This window comes from Anser brachyrhynchus (genome assembly GCF_964034855.1).
Source record: "Anser brachyrhynchus genome assembly, chromosome: 1".
NCBI lineage: Eukaryota > Metazoa > Chordata > Aves > Anseriformes > Anatidae > Anser > Anser brachyrhynchus.
The window spans coordinates 135979580-135998629 of NC_137694.1; the positions used below are offsets into that span (position 1 = coordinate 135979580).

At 39.5% G+C, this 19050-nt stretch overlaps 1 protein-coding gene across 1 annotated transcript in view; it reads left to right on the forward strand.

Annotated features, from left to right (window-relative positions):
• Positions 1-19050, forward strand: part of PUDP (pseudouridine 5'-phosphatase) — a 77640-nt gene that overhangs the window by 33675 nt on the left and 24915 nt on the right. Inside the window, exon 3 of the mRNA XM_080587116.1 lies at positions 4513-4742. Within this exon, the coding sequence (XP_080443242.1) occupies positions 4513-4742 (230 nt within the window). The remainder of the gene's footprint in view (positions 1-4512; positions 4743-19050) is intronic.

The following is a 19050-nucleotide window of genomic DNA, read 5'->3' on the forward strand; positions in this document are numbered from 1 at the left end:
ATCGTTTTTCCCATCTCATATATTTGCCCTGTTTGTGATGGACATTATTTTCCTTTCTATCTCAAAAAACATTCTTACAGTCTACTATAACACATTCATACAAACTTCACTTCAGGAAAAGAGAAAAAAATATATAACATTTTTTATAAGACAGAAGTTTGGTTGGAAATTTGTACTAGGAAAAAAAATAGAACAGTTTTATATTATCTCCATATTTGTCTGGAGGCATTCCACAGGAAATAGGTTTCACTCTGAAACTCCAGTAGTGATGCATGTTAAGAACAGTGTTCTGTTCAGTGGTAGAAAAACAGACAAAAAGGGATGATAGGGCAATTTGGAAGTATGCTGAATAAAGTCTAGCAAAAATGTGTATGTCATTCACTATTCTGAAATATCTTGTATGAAACAGAGGTCACATTTGTATAAAACTAAAAGGAAAATCAAAGCTTACTTTGTTTTCCATCAAATTGAGTTAGGTTACAGGTATTACAAATGTATTATTAATTTTTGCTTCATAATGAATAATGCCATTTTAGTATAAAATGTGATAATGAAAAAGAGGAGATAACTGAAAATGAGAGGGCAGTGCATATTGTCTTCCTGGGCTTCATGTAAGGCCTTTGACACTGTCCTCCATAAGGTCCTCGTGGAGACGCTGTTGAAGTATGGGCTGGATGAGCAGATAATGAGGTGGATTGAAAAGGTTGGCTGGACAGCCAAGCCTGGAGGGTAGTGGTCAGTGGTGCAAAGTCTAGTTGGAGGCCAGCAACAAGTAGAATACCCCAGGGGTTAGTACTGGGTCCAGTCCTGTTTAACACCTTCATTAACAATCTGGATGATGGGGTAGAGTGCACCCTCAGATGATACGGAACTGGAGGGACTGGCTGACTCACCAGAGGGCCATGCTGCCATTCAGAGGGACCCCAACAAGCTGGAGAGGTGGATTGACAAGAATCCCATGAAGTTCAACAAGTAGAAATGCAGAGTCCTACACCTGGGGAGGAACAACCCCAGGCACCAGTGGCCACCCAGCTGGAAAGCAGGGTGACAGAAAAGGGCAAGTTGGACATGAGTCAGCAATGCGCCCTTGCTACTAAGAAGGCTAACAGTATTCTTGGCTGCATTAGGCCAGGTATTGCCAGCAGGTCAAGAGAGATGATCCTCCCCTTCTACTCAGCTTGGTGAGGCCACACCTGGAGTGCTGTGTCCAGTTCTGGGGCTCCCAGTACAAGAGACATACTGGAAACAGCCCAGTGTAGGGCTATCAAGTTGAACAAGGGACTGGTGCATGTCTCCTATGAGGAGAGGCTGAGATAGCTGGGTCTGCTCAGTCTGGAGAATAGGAGGCTCGAGGGGATCTCGTCAGTGAGTATGAATACCTGAAGGGAGGATGCTGAGAGAATAGAGCCAGGCTGGGCTTAGTGGTGCCCAGTGCCAGGACAAGAGGCAGTGGGCACAAACAGGTTCTGTCTGAACACCGGGAAACACTTCTTTGCTGTGCGGGTTGCGGTTGCCCAGAGAGAGGTTGTGGAGTCTTCCTCCCTGGAGATCTTAAAAAGCTGCCTGGATGTGGTCCTGGTCAGCCAGCTTTAGGTGACTCAGCTTGAGCAGGGGGGCTGGACCAGATGAGCTCCAGAGCTCCCTTCCAGTCTCAGCCATTCTGTGAATCTGGGGGGGGAAACAAAATCATGTAGAATACAATGTTGTAAGAGCACATAAATAATTATAAAGGAACTATTTTAGACAAACCATTTTAATGTGGCGTTTTTTGGTTTCCTGAACTTTTGCACTACATGTTTGTATTGGTCACTGAAAAGGAAAATGCGAGTTAGCCCAAGGATTTTGTTGTTGTTCAGGGTAAGTCTTAATTTAAGTTTCTCAGTTGATCCAGTGTGTTAGTTGTTACTGTGGTTTCAGCAGACTCTAAAGAGAATGAAGAGCACATTGGGAGACTAGTGGAGGAATAATATTTCCTTCAAAAATAAAATAAAATAATGTATACATTCTATATGTTGCAACTTTCAGAAAAAAAAGTATTGATCTCTTTTTTTTTCAAAATGTGTTCGTGGTCTCAGGAGAAATCACTCCTTTCTATTGGTTTAGGTTTTATTTTATTTTTTTTCTCTCTCAGAGTTGCTAACTTCATTGACATTTGTGATTAATCTGTTTTTAAACATGCTGATGTTTAAAGTTGATCCTCCTTTTTTGCTTCCTTACCTAAATTTAGCTTAGAATTCTTTTTACCTAATTTCTTTCCAATAGGCATCAGTGTGTAACTATTGCATGTGAAATATAGTAAGCTTCTGTGTCTGTTTTAGAACTTATTAGGGATAGAGGAAAGAAACATTATTTACCTGTTTGATGATTTAAAACAAAAAGAGTACATTTGGAAATAAAGTATAACAAAGTAAGATATATATTCCTGATCCTGTTATGATTTCTTGAAGGAAATTATGCTGTGCTCTCTAGGTTTGTGATTGTGTATGTAGTATATCAAGAATATATACTCATGCTGGAAAAATGGGGAACTTTATTTCTTTTGTTCTTTCTTTTTTTGTTTTTATTGTTTTTAATCAATGACTGCTTGAAGGCTAAAAGAAAAAAATGAATTGCTCCACGTGGCTGAACTTTCAGCGGGAGGGGTAGAGGATGGTCTGAAGAAGCCTAGCAGGTGGGTCCTTCTGTGGTGGATGGACCTTGATACTTACATGGTAGTAAGTAGGAAGTTAGTGAGTTCACAGGAACGTCCATCATACTTCTTCAGAGACATTGCATTTTTGATTGGTTGTTTTTGAGGTAACTGAAGTCTTCATTTGAAAATTCTTTGTAGCTATAGGTGAATTTAGCAACAAAGTATGTGCCAGTGGAAGCTTGTTCTGTATCTTTAAATCATTTCCCCATTTCCCCATTTCCCCCATTTTAAATCATTTCCCCATTTCCCCCATTTTCCCCATTTCCCCATCATCAGAGGAAAAAAAGGCAAAAGGAAGATACTAAAAAAGATATTATCTTCCTAATAAAGAATTATATGCTGAATTAGTACAGTAATCATATTAGTAATTCAATGTGTTGGTAACTGTCTAGAGCTATATTGGTGGTAATTGACTCAAACAAAAATGGATTTTGTTGATATATAGCTTTTTCCAAAGAAATAACAAACATTGAATGAAAATATTTTTCTACTGCTACTGTCTTCATCTTGCTAAGTTATTCAAGCTATTCTTCCATATGCAGTTTATTTTTTTTCCACACAGCTGATTTTCCCATTGTATATTTATTTTTTTCTAACCTATCTTGCTGTTTACACATATTCAAGTAATCATTTTAAAGACATTTTTAAAGTGCACTTTCTGAGTAATGTAAATCTTTGCTCTCTGAAAGTGTTAGGGACAGCTGCATTCTAGCTCCCTTTTAGGTAGGACAGTCAAAAAGAGAAAGTAAACATGTACACACGCATATTTACACACTGGAATCATGAGAAGTGCTGAGGGAATATAAGGGAGAACCCTGAAGAAATGACCTTTCAGCAACAGTGCTTTTCTGTGGCTGGCTACCTCCAATAGAAATTTAGAGTAAACATACACTGATAGATGAGCTGAAGCTGTGGGACTGAAGAAAACTAGTTATCTGAAGAGAGGTAACCTGCATTCAGAATGCTGCTGTGAAGAAACATGGAGACCTTTGCACAAGAAACTCAAAATCTGCACTGAATAGTGAAGTGTGTTTCCTTCTTACACAGGCTGCCATGTTTCCACTTTTCCCTACATTAACCTTCACTAGAAGATTGGATCAGATAAAAGGTTCTACCTATTATGTTCAAGGTGTTCGTTACTCTGGGTTCACAGCATCAACAGATAAAGCTCTGGTATTAACAACTGTGATTGACAACTCCTCTATTCTGCCCAGTTACTTTCTCTAGTAATTGCTGAAGAGAAACTGAGCACTCTTAGGGGCTGGTTTAAGCCAGTTGGTTATCTGCTTCAGAAATTAAAGACTATACCAGTCAGTGAGAAGAGCATATTTTTTGACCTTGATCCATCCATCTATATATCTATGTATTTCTTTTTTGTTTTCTAGGAGCATAACTCCAGGTATATATGTGAAAAGAAAGTGTTTCCCTGTGTGTTTTTCTTCCACTTACAGAGAATTTGAAATAATGAACATATATAATGTTGAGGACCTTACTGAATTAGATTGGGATGGGTATACAGATGCAATGATATTCAAGTAATTTTTGGCATATTTTGAGAAAAGCACCATGATGACAGAATAAATATATACTTTGAGGAATATTCCATGATCTTTGCATGGAGCAAGAACATTTCAGACGTAACAAGAATTCTCTTTGACACTTAAATGATCAAAGTAGAATGTTATATTCAGTATGACAACATTGTTGAAGTATTGCCAAATGTGTTGTAATTAAGTAAAAATATTAATACGTATACCTATGTATATGCATATATACATATATATATATATATATAATGTACATATGTATTTGTCTTGCAGGGGTTGATAAGCTGATCCGGCATTTACACAAGCACAACATACCCATAGCTGTTGCCACTAGCTCAGCTGAAGTGACATTTCAGATGAAAACAGCCAGACACAAAGACTTCTTTGGTCTTTTTCATCATATTGTGTTGGGAGATGACCCTGAGGTGAAGAGTGGCAAACCACAGCCTGATGGTTTCCTAGTTTGTGCAAAGAGATTTCACCCTCCTGCAGCTCCAGAGAAGGTAAGGAGGGGAGGTAATAAATGAACTGAAAAGTTAGGGGTATACTGTCCAGGCTACATTTCAATTTTTATTTACTGATTGATTGACTATGATAAATGTTTAGGTTAAGATTTAATACAAACATTTGAAAAGTCAGCAACTTTTTTTTTTTTTTTGATGTTTATATTGTTTAAGCTAGAGGTTGTTGGGAAGCGTTTTTTCCTTTCAGTGTATATGAAGTTTGTAATGCAGATTGCTCTGATTTACTGCATGGTCCTGTGTAGTAACAGGAAAGTTTAATGATTTTTCTCTCTCTGCATAAATCTGCAAGCATAACTTCACTACTCAAAGTTTAGAAACAGTTATTTAAACATAGATCAGTTTGCTTTTCATACTTTTGTGGCTGATTTACCTTTTAAGTATCTAAACATTAAATACACTTCTTTGTAAAGAGGGTATATATTTTTCTAAGCCATCTCTTTCCTCTTCCATTCTAAATCTTTGAGATCATATACATTTTTTTTTCTGATTTAAAACCGATCAGTTTGAGCAATCTTTCCCAAGTAGTTGAGATGTGTAGATTCTCTCTCATATATAACTTTCCAGACTTAATTTTGAAATAGAAATCTGTAGGGAGAATATCCGAAAGATAAATTGGTAGTCAGTTAAAGCGATGTGTTCACTTATATTTCAAACTAAATTGCCATTCTTCTTAAAATATTTTTTTTCACTTCTTGTCTATCCTGATGAAACATAAGTTCTGAAGTTTAGGAGTTTCATTACTGCAGAAAAATGCATTAGATACTAATTTTTAAGAAACAACTTTAAGTGGGTTAGACTGTGATTACTGATTTCTCAGTAGGGTTGTTGAGAAGAAATGTGTACACAAATATATATGGAACGATTAGCTAGGATTCCTCAGCCTTTCATGCTTTAAATTCTCATCCGGAGCCCAAATGGTATTTTTGCTATCTGGGAATTGGTGAAATACGTTGCAGTGAATGTAGCATAATATGAACAGTGTTAACCATCAATTTTTTTTTTCTCTTGCAAGTCCTCTTGTCATTCTGTGTATGTGTGTCAACTTCATTTGAAAAAATTACCCCCAATATACTTGACCGTATTCATGCAGATGACTACTGTGTGGATATGTTAGGTTTTTGTGTGTGTAGGCGTTGTATGGTATATTCCAAATGCTGCAGAATGCTGCAGAATCTGAGTAGCAAGGCTGTAAATCTACAACAGAGTCCAGTAGTTATGTATTTAGAATATATTAATGCTTACCTGAGAGTGAATATTGGGAAACAATAACCCAGGATTTTGGAGAAAGTGAGAGGTGAGTTAAAAACATGTAGCAAAGTTTTGTTACACTGTTTTTGTAGTTCTCTCTTGCTCTACTGTGAAACCGCAGCTTAATGTTGCTTTCATAGAAAATTATTCTCTTCTTTAACTGTATGTCCAGAGCATATAAGATCAAGTTATGCTCCTGTAATGCTGTCTGGCATCTCTTTTTGTGAAACAGGATGACAAAGGTGCTTATTGGATACGTTTCAGTTGGATGGAGATGTTGGTGTAAGATGTTCTATAATTCTGAAAGTAAAAGAGCAAAAGGTATTGAGAATTGATATAAAGACAGGACATACTTGGTGTCATATCTGAAGGACAGGTAAGGAAATGTAATGTTAGTTGTGGTAGTGACAAATTAAACGTTATTCATAGAATCATAAAAATATCCTGAGTTGAAAAGGACCCAAAAGGGTCATTGCGTCCAACTCCTAGCTCCACACAGGAGCACCCAAAAATGAGACCATCTGTCTCAGAGCATTGTCTAAATGCTTCTTGAACTCTGGCAGCCTCGGTTCTGTGATCACTTCCCTGGGGAGCCTGTCCCAGTGCCCAACCACCCTCTGGGTGCAGAACCTTTTCCTAACCCCCAGCCTGACCCTCCCCTGTCCCAGCCCCGTGCCGTTCCCTCGGGTCCTGTCGCTGTCCCCAGAGAGCAGAGCTCAGCGCCTGCCCCTCCGCTCCCCTCGTGAGGGAGCTGCAGGCCGCCATGAGGCCTCCCCTCAGCCTGCTCTGCTCTGGGCTGAATAAACCAACAGACCTCAGCTGCTCCTCATACGTCTTGTCCTCTTCACCATCTTTGTTGCCCTTCTTTGGAAGCTCTTTAATAGTTTTATGTCCGTTTTATACTGTGGAACCCAAAACTGCACACAGTACTCGAAGGTGTACCAGCACAGAGCAAGGTGGGATAATCCCTGCCCTTGACCGGCTAGCAGTGCTGTGTGTGTTGCACCCGAGGCAATAGCTAGCCTGTTTGGCTTCCTGGACACACTGCTGGCTCACGTTCAACTTGCCACCAGCCAGAACCCCCAGATCCCTTTCTACAGGGCTGCTCGCCAACCTTTTGTCCCCTAGTCTGTATGTATAGCCAGGGTTACCCCATCCCAGGTGCAGAATCCATCACTTGCTTTTGTTAAACTTTATATTGTTGGTGATTGCCAGGACCTCTAATTTGTCATGATTTCTCTGCTCTTAATGGAGTCAACAGCTCCTCCCAGTTTAGTCATCTGCACATGTGAGGAGCCTAATATCTAGAGGGACAGCTTTCCCAGTGCTCTTAGTTTGTGTCTCTATTTCAGAAAAGTCACAAGATGATCATAATTTTAAGAGATAAAATCATTAAAACAAAAAACAAAACAATACAGAAAAAAAAATTAAAATACCAACCCCACACTCAAGGGTTGGAGATCATTTAATATGTACCTGGAGAGAACTTCCAGTTAGCTTCCCACTAAAACAATCTAGTACACACAAAAACTGTTCAGTGAAACACATCACATACCCACTGAGGACTGTCAGGAGACATACTTCAAAACTACACTAATAATCCAAGCCAAAAATACAACATAGCTGTAGAAGACCAAATCCAGAACTTAGCTGTAGTGATATATCAGCCTCGGACAGCCTTCTATAAGGAGGCAGTTCTAAAATCAGATAAAAATGGGTATGATGGCTACTGTAGTATAACTGAAGGGGGGTCAAAGTTGTCCATCTGGGAATTTCTTAAATTTTGGCCTTTTTTTTTTTTCATTCTTTAGTTAACTAGGGATTTAATAAGCATAATGGTGAGAACAGAAATTTCAAACAAGATACACACTGCAAATTCAGCCTAAGCCTTACTGGTTTTTGATACATGAAGTTTTATATGAACTTACAACACTATTAACACATATGACACATAGTCATATAAATTATTAACTAAATCTGTCAGGTAATCAGAATATGATCTGCAGTTGAATACTAGTGTTTTTGTCTTTTACTAAATGCAAGTTTTTGTTTTATTTTAATACATGCCAAATTCTGCTTTCAAATACACAAATGAAACTTGTGTCCAAACCAGATGGAGCTGTACATATGTAGCCTGAGAAACAATTTGTGCTTGAATATTGTAGAGATTTCAGGCCACACTGTTCCAAACATTGTGTTCCTTTTCATATATTTTATTTAGACAATTATTTACACACACACACAAAAAGAAAAGTGTTTTTATCATCATTATTTTCCCACCTTTATATGAACATAATTTGCAAAACAAGTTAGTTCTAATTGTCTTAGAATTAGTTATTTAGTGTTTTAGATTTTTAGTTTTTAGATTTTTACAAAGGGAATCCCTTTTAAAGGAACCTTTAGAATGTGCTGCAAAAGCAGAATTTCATTGATGACAGTGCTTTGAAACTTGGTAAAAAACTAGCTATACAGTTCACCAGCTTGATCTGAAAAAAAGTAAGGAAACAAAAATGTTTTCGATAAATGATGGTTTTTGTTCCAGTTTGAATTAAAGGAGTTAAATTATTTAAAAACATACTTTTTGAATTTATAAATATTAGAATTTTAAAAAACTTTCTATTGCTGTGTATGTATACATAAAATATATCAACTGTAAGTTTTCAGTGCTATCTTGAGGAAATTTTGTTTCATGGTAACAAATTTTATGCTATTAAATATATTTCAAATATGGCTCTAGCTCAGAGAACTTCAGACATTCTCATGCAAACATTTAAACATACTTTCAATATATTCATGTCATTAAAAATACATGAATTAATTATTTACGTGCTTCAAGATGTGGAGGGTTAAGGCCTTTCTTCTCAATACTTTGGCAGTTTTGCGTATACTTTTTCTGTAAAATAAAAGCGGTGCAGTTAAAAACAAACAAATACCATTCGTATCCTTCCATTAAAAAGAAGAAAATGTTGGAGTAAGATAAGTGGTCATAACTCTATTATGAAGAATCAGCCTGTTCTATTTAAAAAATTCCAAATGATTTAAATCTTTGTATTAATTTAAAATACTGTATTTCTTTGCGGTCTATTCCATTTCTAATTAATTAATTGATCCCACAGTTATGAATAATCTCTGTACCAAATCTAGTGAGAGATCATTAAAAATTAAATGGCATTAGAAGTTATGAGTCTCAGTGGACTCTTTGTGTCATAGAAAAAAGAAGTTCAAAGAGAAATTTTTTCCTACAAAAGATGTGGTGAGAAAGTAATAGAAATTCTGAACACTGAGACCATGTTGTAATATTAGTCTATATTGTACAAGGAAAATAAAGGGTTAGAAGACTGATAAGGCACTTAATGTGACCACCACTACTCTGAGCTTGTGTAAAAGTATGTTAAAAACCAAAATTTTATTTCTTATCCTTTCATCAGTGAAGTCAACATGGCTTCACTAAAGGCAGACTGTGCCTGATAAATCTGGTAGCCTTCTACAATGGGATTACAGCATTGGTGGATGGGGGAAGCACAGCTGACATCATCTGCCTGGACTTGTGCAAAGCATTTGACACTGTCCCCGATGCTATAAGCTACATATAAGATATATCATCTCTATGGATGAGGGTGGACCACTCTGTGGTAAGCAATTGTCTGGATGGTTACACTCAAAGAATTGCAGTCAATGGCTCAGTGTCCAGGTGGAGATCAGTAACAAGAGGTGTTCCTCTCAAGGCTTGGTATTGGGACTGGCGCTATTTAACATCTTTGTTGGTGACATAACACTGGGATTGAGTGCACCCTCAGCAAGTTTGCCAATGACACCAAGCTGTGTGGGGTGGTTGACATGCTGGAGGGATGGGATGCTATCAAGAGGGACCTGGGAGGTGGGCCTGTGCAAACTCCATGCTGTTCAGCAAGGCCAAGTGCAAGGTCCTGCACCTGGGCTGGGACGATCCCAAGCACAAATATGAACTGTGTAGAGAATGGATGGAGGAAAAGAACTTGGTGTTGGTTGATGAGAAGCTCAATGTGATGAGCCAGCAATGTGCGCTTGCAGCCCAGAAAGCCAACCATATCCTGGGCTGCACCAAAAGAAGTGTGGCCAGCAGGTCAAGGGAGTTGATTCTCCCCCTCTGCTCTGCTCTTGTGAGACTGCACCTGGAGTGTTGCATTCAGCTCTGGGGCCCCCAGCACAAAAAGGACATGGACATATTAGAATGAGTTCAGAGGAGGGCCACAAAGATGATCAAAGGGTTGGAGCACCTCTCCTACAAAGACAGGCTGAGAGAGCTGGGGTTGTTCAGCCTGAGTAAGAGAAGGCTCCCAGAGAGACCTCATTGCACCCTTTCAGTACTTAAAGTGGGCCTACAAGAAAGCTGAAAAAGGACTCTTTGTCAGGGAGTATAGTAATAGGACAAGGGGTAATGGCTTTAAACTACAAGAAGGTAGATTTAGTTTAGCTATTTGGATTTTTTTACAATGGAAGTTATGAGGCACTGGAACAGGTTTCCTAGAGAAGCTGTGGGTGCCCATCCCTGTGTCCTGGTTCCAGTTAGGACAGAGTTAATTTTCCTCCTAGTAGCTGGTAGGGTGCTATGTTTTGGATTAGGATGAGAAGAGCGCTGATAACATGCTGATGTTTTAATTGTTGCAGAGCAGTGTTTACACCAGGCCAAGGACTTTTCGGCTTCTCGCTCTGTCCTGCCAGCGAGCAGGCTGGGGGTGCAGCAGGAGCTGGGAGGGGACAGACCCAGGACAGCTGACCCAAACTGGCCAAAGGGGTATTCCATACCATCCGACGTCATGCTAAACAATATATAGGGGTGGCTGGCCGGGGTGGGGTGCCGGCTGCTCGGGGATAGGCTGGGCATCGGTCAGCGGGTGGTGAGCAATTGCATTATTAATACTATTATCATTATCACTATTATTGTTATTATTATATTCCTGTCTTAATAAACTGTCTTTATCTCAACTCACAGGCTTTCCCGTTTCTCTCCCCCATCCCAGAGAGGGAGGGAGGAGGATGAGCGAACGGCTGTGTGGTGTTTAGCTGCCAGCCGGGTTAAACCACAACACCCTGGAAGTGTTTAAGACCAGATTGGATGGGGCTTTGAGCAATCTGATCTAGTGGGAGGTGTCCCTGCCCGTGGCGGGGGGGGGGGGGGGGGTGCGGGGGGGTGGAATTAGATGGTCTTCAAGGTCCCTTCCAACCCTAACCATTCTGTGATTCTATGATTTTTTTAAAAAAATTATTATTATTTAAATTTTTCTCCTTTATTTTTCCATTAACTTCACCATTTCTACTGTGTGCATGTAGTATATGTATTTCAGTCATTATGGTTTTCAGATAACTAGTTATTTTATTAGTGGTGTTTTTATTATTTCTTATGTATAGCTGGAGATTGAATTTATTAGGAGAACTCTAAATAAGGTACAGAAATTACAAAGGCACGAACAGTCATTCTAGATGGTGTATTGAGCTGTAAATTGGGATACCTGCTGTTGAAGTCATGTAATTTAGTCATCATAATCTGCCCCTTTTCCATTTTTTAAATAAATTGGCATGTACTTTTTCTTGAATGTTTACAATTTGCAAATCAGACATTTTATTTTAGAACTAACAAAAGCTTTAAATGCAAAAATACATGGACATTTTTCAATGTAGTTCAAATGTGCATGAATAGCTGTCTCTTTAACCTTGGCTCTAGTCTTTTCTTTGCATAGGCCTACATTACCAGTTTTTCCTCATCTGAAACACTTTCACACGCTTTAAACTATTGTGACATACCCATACTCTGCTGTTTTGTCTCCTTGGACTCAGTTTTTATCAGTTATGTTAGCATATTGCTAGGTATGTGCTTTTTCCAGTGATAGAACCTGTGATTATAATGGTCATAGTACACCCAATTTTCAAAGCATTAAGCTGCAGTCAGTGGCACAAATGAAGTGGCATTTGTAGTAGATGACCGTTGTTCAATGTGCGTTGTGTGCTGTACAGAAGCAAATGCTGCTTGTGCCTGCGGCCACTTGTGGAGTAAGAGGGGAGAATGTTGTTCCACTACTCATTCCACTACCCTTTCAAGCTGCTGGTACATTTTTGAGTAGAAGGCAGAATTTGGGCCTTTTCTTCTGAAGCTGTTTGACTTTCTTGTCTGTACTGATGTAATTACCATTCATTAATGAATTCAGATGAAGCTGTTAATGAGTTAGAGCCTGTGTCATCTGATTTGTTGATGCCGATTCCTGCATAGCCAGGCAGTTAGTATACCCTTGTTGAAGGTATGGGGTGGCTAGATTCTTACCTTATGGGTATTTCTAGTGAGTGTGTTTACTTGTGCTTTTTCGGAGATTGTTTCCTCACAATTTTCTCAGAGTTCTCCTTTGGAGTCTCTTACATGCAAGGTTTTGCCCTCTCGATATCCCCCTTATCCTTTCATCCTGTGCTGTATAGTGGCCAACTTCCATGTGAAGCAGAAAAAAACCTCCCTTGGAAGGTGTATTGTGTGGTGGGGATGGCACCCCTGGACGATGGTGGGTCTACTGGGTAACTGTTTCAAGGCTGTAAATCCACCAACCTCTGCATGAGGGCTTGGAAACGCTGTAACTGTGTTGACTCAGGTTTACAGCAAAAGCAGAGTTCACTCCCTTGGCAATTTAAGGTTACGTATGACAGATTTTACTGTTAAGTTTATGTAGGGTGACTGGGAGATGGATGAAGTATGTCATTTTATTTGTGTATCCAAATTAGTTTGGTTGTTCCATGCAGATATACCCTTAAGTGATGATAGTAAATGAAAACTGAAAGGGTATATCAGTTGACTTGAGATCCAGATATTTTCACTTGTCTGCCTTCTAACCAAGATGAGGTGCCAAACACATTAGGAGTCTCCCTTTCTAACTTTATAGGTTTTTTTGAGAAACATGTCTAAAATTGCATCATCTGAGCAGCCAATGTCTGTTTGTCAGGAACTATACATCTCTTCCAGTTAATCTTTTGCAAAGCATAATTGGAAAAGTTGTTCCAGGTCTCACTCCTAGAACATGAAGAAAAATTGGCTCCATAGACAATTTAGTAGCAACTTGGGACTAAAGGTTTCTTCTGAAGCAGACCAGAGGAGAGAGTTGCCCGTATCTTGTGCACAGTATAGAATATTTCCTCCAAAAAAAATGGGAAAAATAGCCTTTTCAACACTGTTCAACCTGATTTCAGTCTTCCAGTTCATAGGTTTCCCTGGGAACTGTCCTAGTTACCACAGTATACACCAGCTGTTGTTTTCTCAGGAAGGTTCTTGACTAAAACTTTTTCCTTAATTCATAAAGCTTTTACTTTTCTTGCTCTGCAGTGAGTCTGAAGACATTTCTAGACTGCATTTGAGCAAGGTGTGATTCCAGTACTTAGGATGCGTTGCTGACATAGCTCTTGAATTCCTGCTATTATGGGACAGTGCAAAATAATAAACAGGATGACTTTATTTTTTTTTCCCTGTTGGAAAAGCAGTTGTTTTCAGACACTCTAGAAATTCAAAGGAATGAATTATGAATAAATAATACATTTGAGCATATCTCCAAGCACTCTAAAAAGCAAATCTGTCTAATACCTCGTGGCCAGAACTAGAAGTGTACAGGCACAAAATCACCTTTTAACTTTAGCCAGCCTATTGCATGTTTCTTAGCTTAGCTATGAATTTTGTAGCATGAACTCAGCCTACAAGGTAGCATTGAATATCAGTGAGTGAGATACAAGAGAAGTTACTGGTTGTTAGTAAAGTTTGATTAGTAGAAATGATACGTATGTAACAACTTCTTCATCATGAAGTCCTGAATCTTCCCTTAAAAACATTAGAAAGATTCTCCACTAAAACGTATTCCTTATTCTATTTATCACAGGCTCTAGGCACATGTATAATTCACTATTTTTCCTATAATCTTTTAGAAACATCTAATCCTCCCATTTTCGGGAAGATCCACTGAAATCATCTCTGTTTTCTCGTATGTTCACAAACTCTCTGGTCCTGCTGGCTACACTATTCCTGATATAAGCCAGGATGCCATTGGCCTTCTTGGCCACCTGGGCACACAGCCGGCTCATGTTCAGGTGAGCATCAACCAATACCTTCGGATCCTTTTCCTCTGCACAGCTTTCCAGCTAATCTGCCCCAAGCCTGTAGTGTTGCATGGGGTTGTTGTGACTAAAGTGCAGGACCTGGCACGTAGTCGTGTTGAACCTCATCCCACTGGCCTCCGCCCATCGATCCAACCTGTCCTGGTCCCTCTGCAGGGCCTTCCCACCCTCTGGCAGATTGACACTTCCCACCAACTCGGTGTCGTCTGCAAGCTTACTGAGGGTGCACTCAATTCCCTCATCCAAATAATCAATAAAGATATTAAAGAGGATGTTTCCCAGTGGTCAGTGTTGTTCCCCAACACCGACCCCTGGGGAACACCACTGGTGACCGGTCACCAGCTGGATTTCACTCCATTCACCACTACTTTCTGGGCCTGGCTGTCCAGCCAGTTTTTTATCCAGCAAAGAGTGTACCTGTCCAAGCCATGGACTGCCAGCTTCTCCAGGAGAATACTGTGGGAGACTGTCAAAGGCCTTGCTGAAGTCTAGGTAGACTACATCAACAGGCTTTCCCTCGTCCACCAGGTGGGTCACCTGGTCATAGAAGGAGATGTGTTTGGTCAGGCAGGACTTGCCTTTCATGAACCCATGCTGGCTGGGCCTGATCCCCTGGCTGTCCTTCATATACGGTGTGATTTCATTCAAGATGGACCTGTTCCATCACCTTTCCTAGCACCGAGGTCAGGCTGACAGGCCTATAGTTCTTTGGGTCCTCCTTACAACCCTTCTTATAGATGGGCATCACATTAGCAAGTCTCCAGTCATCTGGGACCTCTCCAGATGACCATGACCGCTGATAGATGATGGAAAGCGGCCCAGCAATCACATCTGCCAACTCCCGCAGCACCCTTGGGTAGATCCCATCTGGCCCCATGGACTTGTGACAGTCCAGGCGGAGCAGCAGGTCTTTAACTGTTTCCACCTGAATTGGAAACAGTTGGGTCATACAGTAAGTTTAGCAAAAGTTTAGTCCTGAAACTTTTATTTTCTCCCAATCCCTCACACTGCTTTCTTCTTGTAAATTGTGTTAATATCTCCCTGGTGGGGTGGACATTAATTCTAAAACTGGTGTCTGTCAATCAAAAAAGGCAATAAACAAACAAAAGACCAATTTCAGCCTTATCTCTGATTTAAAAAAAAATAATGCTCATCTTGTCTACAAATTATGGTGTCAGAAGGAAGGCAATTTAAATAGGTATTGAATAGTGTAGGTTTTTCTGTATTAAAACTCCGTCTTTTAAGCCTTTAGTAGTATTCCAACTTGGGGTGCAAAGATCACAGCAGTCTAGTGGAATGTACTTTTCTTGTAGTACTGGACAGTCTATTGTCTGAATCCTTCACCTTCCTTAGCTTCTAAATAGTCTGAGCATGTAGCCCTTATTTGCCTCTCCCAGGCTAGAGGATGAAGTCTGTGATTACGAACCTCATCTTCCAGCTTCATAAGTGTAATGGATGTGGCTATACAAAGATAGATGCTAGAAACGCTAGATATTTCACCGTACTTAACAATGCAGGACTTCTGAAGATCTGTTGTATACATGCACCTTTTCCCTAAGTCCATAATAGGCCTTTATTTTATATTTACAAGACAATTAAAGGAAGGAGACAGTTTTGAAGCTGTTTTTCTTGTTGTTGTTTGTTTGTGTCAATTATCAGGCTCTCAGTTCATGCAGTTAATTTTTTTCCTCCCTCTGCTCCTGAGGCGTGTGTGCTTGTATATGCATGCGTGTGCCCCCCCATCCCCCTCCCCCAAGCTGGCAGTCTTCATTATATATTTGTGGAAGAAAAATGAGATGTTGCATGGCTTGAAAGTAATTTAGCTCTTAAGTGTTCCAGACATTGCCCTTGTTACTGCACTGCATGTTTATTTATGGATGTATTTGTCTTATGGAGATGAAAAAAGTCATTGAAATTCCATACAAAAAATAACCTGGTCAAAGTTTACTTTCTCTTAATGTGTCTGACTGGAAGAAGAAAGAAAGATTATAATTGGTTCTTAGTCTTCGGGGTGCCCTACTTGGGGGGTGGGGTTGCAGGAATATTTTTTTTCCTTGCATTTGTCTCGATAATGTATCAAGTAGCTGCTAAGGGACTTGATGAAATGTGATGCAGAATAATAAATTATGTTCTGCAGCCTTCTTTGCTTCTACGTGAGGTGAGTGTGTAAGCACAAAGAGACTGGTACACCTCCAAATCCTAAAAGCATTATGTTCAGATTAGCAGGTCACTGAAGATGCATTACTAATTGTTTTAGGGAACTCATTATGGGTATTATCACATATTAATTATGCATGGTAAGAAGTTAAAAAAAAAAAAAGGGGGAGGGGGGAAATCCTTCTTTTATGATAAATTGCTCACTGAGTTATCATTTCTTTCTTTCAAGACCTTGAGCATTTTCTGGAGATGCCAAAAAGAGCAGTCATTGAATAATTGGATTTTAATTAACAAGAATTTTCACAAAAATGTTTTTTAATGTCTCTTGCATTATAGTAAGCATGAATAAATCCTCTTTGAAAAAGATCTAGTGCGCTGATCCTCTCCGTGTCCCAGGTTACCTTTGTAATCATCCCAGAGCTTGTTGTAACAATGCTTTTTCACAGTTTTGGAACAAAGAATGAAGACTGAAACAAGGAATTGCATTGTTAGCAGTATTTTTTGGTTGCTTCTTTGGAAATTATTATCATGGGGAGACCTCTGGAAACCTTTGAAAGACTAAGGTCTAAGCATGTGTTGTTTTAATGCACTAAGGCGGGGGAGGGTTCATTTATTTGGTTCTTTTATTTTTTGTTTAACTTACTTTCTTGCTCTTTGTAGAGATGTAGTTCTGAGAGGTGGTATTTTTGGCAGGATTCTGCTTATTCTGTTCTGTGGTAAAGAGTCAGTGTTTTTTGGCATGTTTGCAGAAAACCTACATACAGGACCATCAATTAACACTGACAAATTATTTATAGTCTAAACAGGGCAAAGCATTTGCTCAGGCTGATGGCTATATCACAAAATAAGTGCACTTAGAAGATGATTACAGAGTGTACTCCACAAAGCAATATTTGGGATTTATTATTATTATTATTATTGTGGTAGATTATTATTATTATTGTGATTTCTTCCTCGTAGCACGTGGAAGCGCTGAAGAAGTGACAGGTTCATCAGCTAAAAGAGCATGTTTAACGCTTCCGTTCCAGCATCTCTTTTATCTTAGAGTAATAGCATGATTCAAAGCCAAGACAGAAATGGTCCAAGCAGACCTGAAGTAGTTCTGATTTAAAGTAGCAAACAATTCCAAGTAGTGGTAGAAATTCTGTCCTCCCGTTCCACAAAGGATAACTTTTCTTTATTGTCAAAACAGTGCTAAACATTGAAATTGCACTTCCTGCTCAGATTCAGAGTCCATTGTGTTCTGTACCATCTCTGATGACAGATAATACCAGAGGCTTAATAATAATCCTCTCTTAGGTAGAGAAGGTTAATTAAATTCCATTATTCCCATACCAAGTAACTTAAGGCTGTTTTTAATGGAGGAAAAAAAGTTTTTTAATAACCATTTCACAGTATTTGTTTATTTTCTTGATACTGGTGACTACCTGAGACAATGAATTTTGTAAATCTTTTGCATATGCTCTGTTCTGAATTCCTCACCCTTTAACTTCCTTGAATGTCAGCTTTTTATGTTAGAGTTAGAAAGATAAGAACTGGTTGATCTGCCACAGTATTATAAGTACTTGTCACATTCCTCTTTATTTCTTGCTCCTCAAATGAAAACACTTTACAGTTTGTTCAGGCTTTCACCATCCAAATGGGTTACCTTTGTTTTCTTATGGTTTTTTTTTTGTTTGTTTGTTTGTTTGTGTTTTTTCTTCCCCACAAGCATTTTGATTGCATTTCTTCCGCAGACCCTTCCTATCAAAATAATTTTAATACAGAATAATGCCTGTGGCCTAGAGTACATAGAGTATTCCAGATGAGATACCACTATATGTGGTGTCAGCAGTGTGCCAGGTGGCCAAGAAGGCCATCGTCATCCTGGCTTTTATCAGGAATAGCATAGCCAGCAGGACCAGGGAGGTGATTGTCCCCCTGTATTCTGCTCTGGTGAAGGCCACACCTCGAGTGCTGTGTTCTGTTTTGGGCCCCTCAGTACCAGAAGGACATCGAGGCCCTGGAACATACCCAGAGAAGGGCTCCGAAGCTGGTGAAGGGTCTGGAACACAAGTCTTATGAGGAGCGGCTGAGGGAACTGGGGTTGTTTAGTCTGGAGAAGAGGAGGCTCAGGGGAGACCTTATTGCTCGCTACAACTACCTGAAAGGAAGTGGTGGGGAGCTGGGGATCAGCCTCTTCTCACAGATAACTGGTGATAGGACTAGAAGAAATGGCCTCAGGTTGCACCAGGGGAGGTTCAGGTTGGAAATTAGGAGACATTTCTTAGAAGGAATAGTCAGGCATTGAAACAGGTTGCCCAGGGAGGTGGTGGGCACCACAACAACACCATCCCTGGGGTTGTTAAAGGAAAGACTAGACATGGTGCTTAGGGACATGGTTTAGTGGGTGGGTGATATTGGTGGTAGGGTGATGGTTGGACCAGATGACTTTGAAGGTCTTTTCCAACCTTAACAATTCAATGATTCTATATATGTATATGAATATATACAATATCACCCATATTATTTACCCTTCTTTTTTTTTTTAGCATCTTGTATACTTACTATCACGCACTGATGTTTCATTGAACTGTCCACAGTGATATCCAGTACATGTTCAAGATGTGCATGTGATTTATTTCTTTCCAGCTAATGTGTATTACTTAGATTTCTTGACCATTTTATTTCATTTGCCATTTGCCTGCCCAGTAGAGCACCATGTCACTCTTAAGTTTCTTACAGACATTTCTCATCCTAGCTAACTTACATAACCTTGTGTCATCAT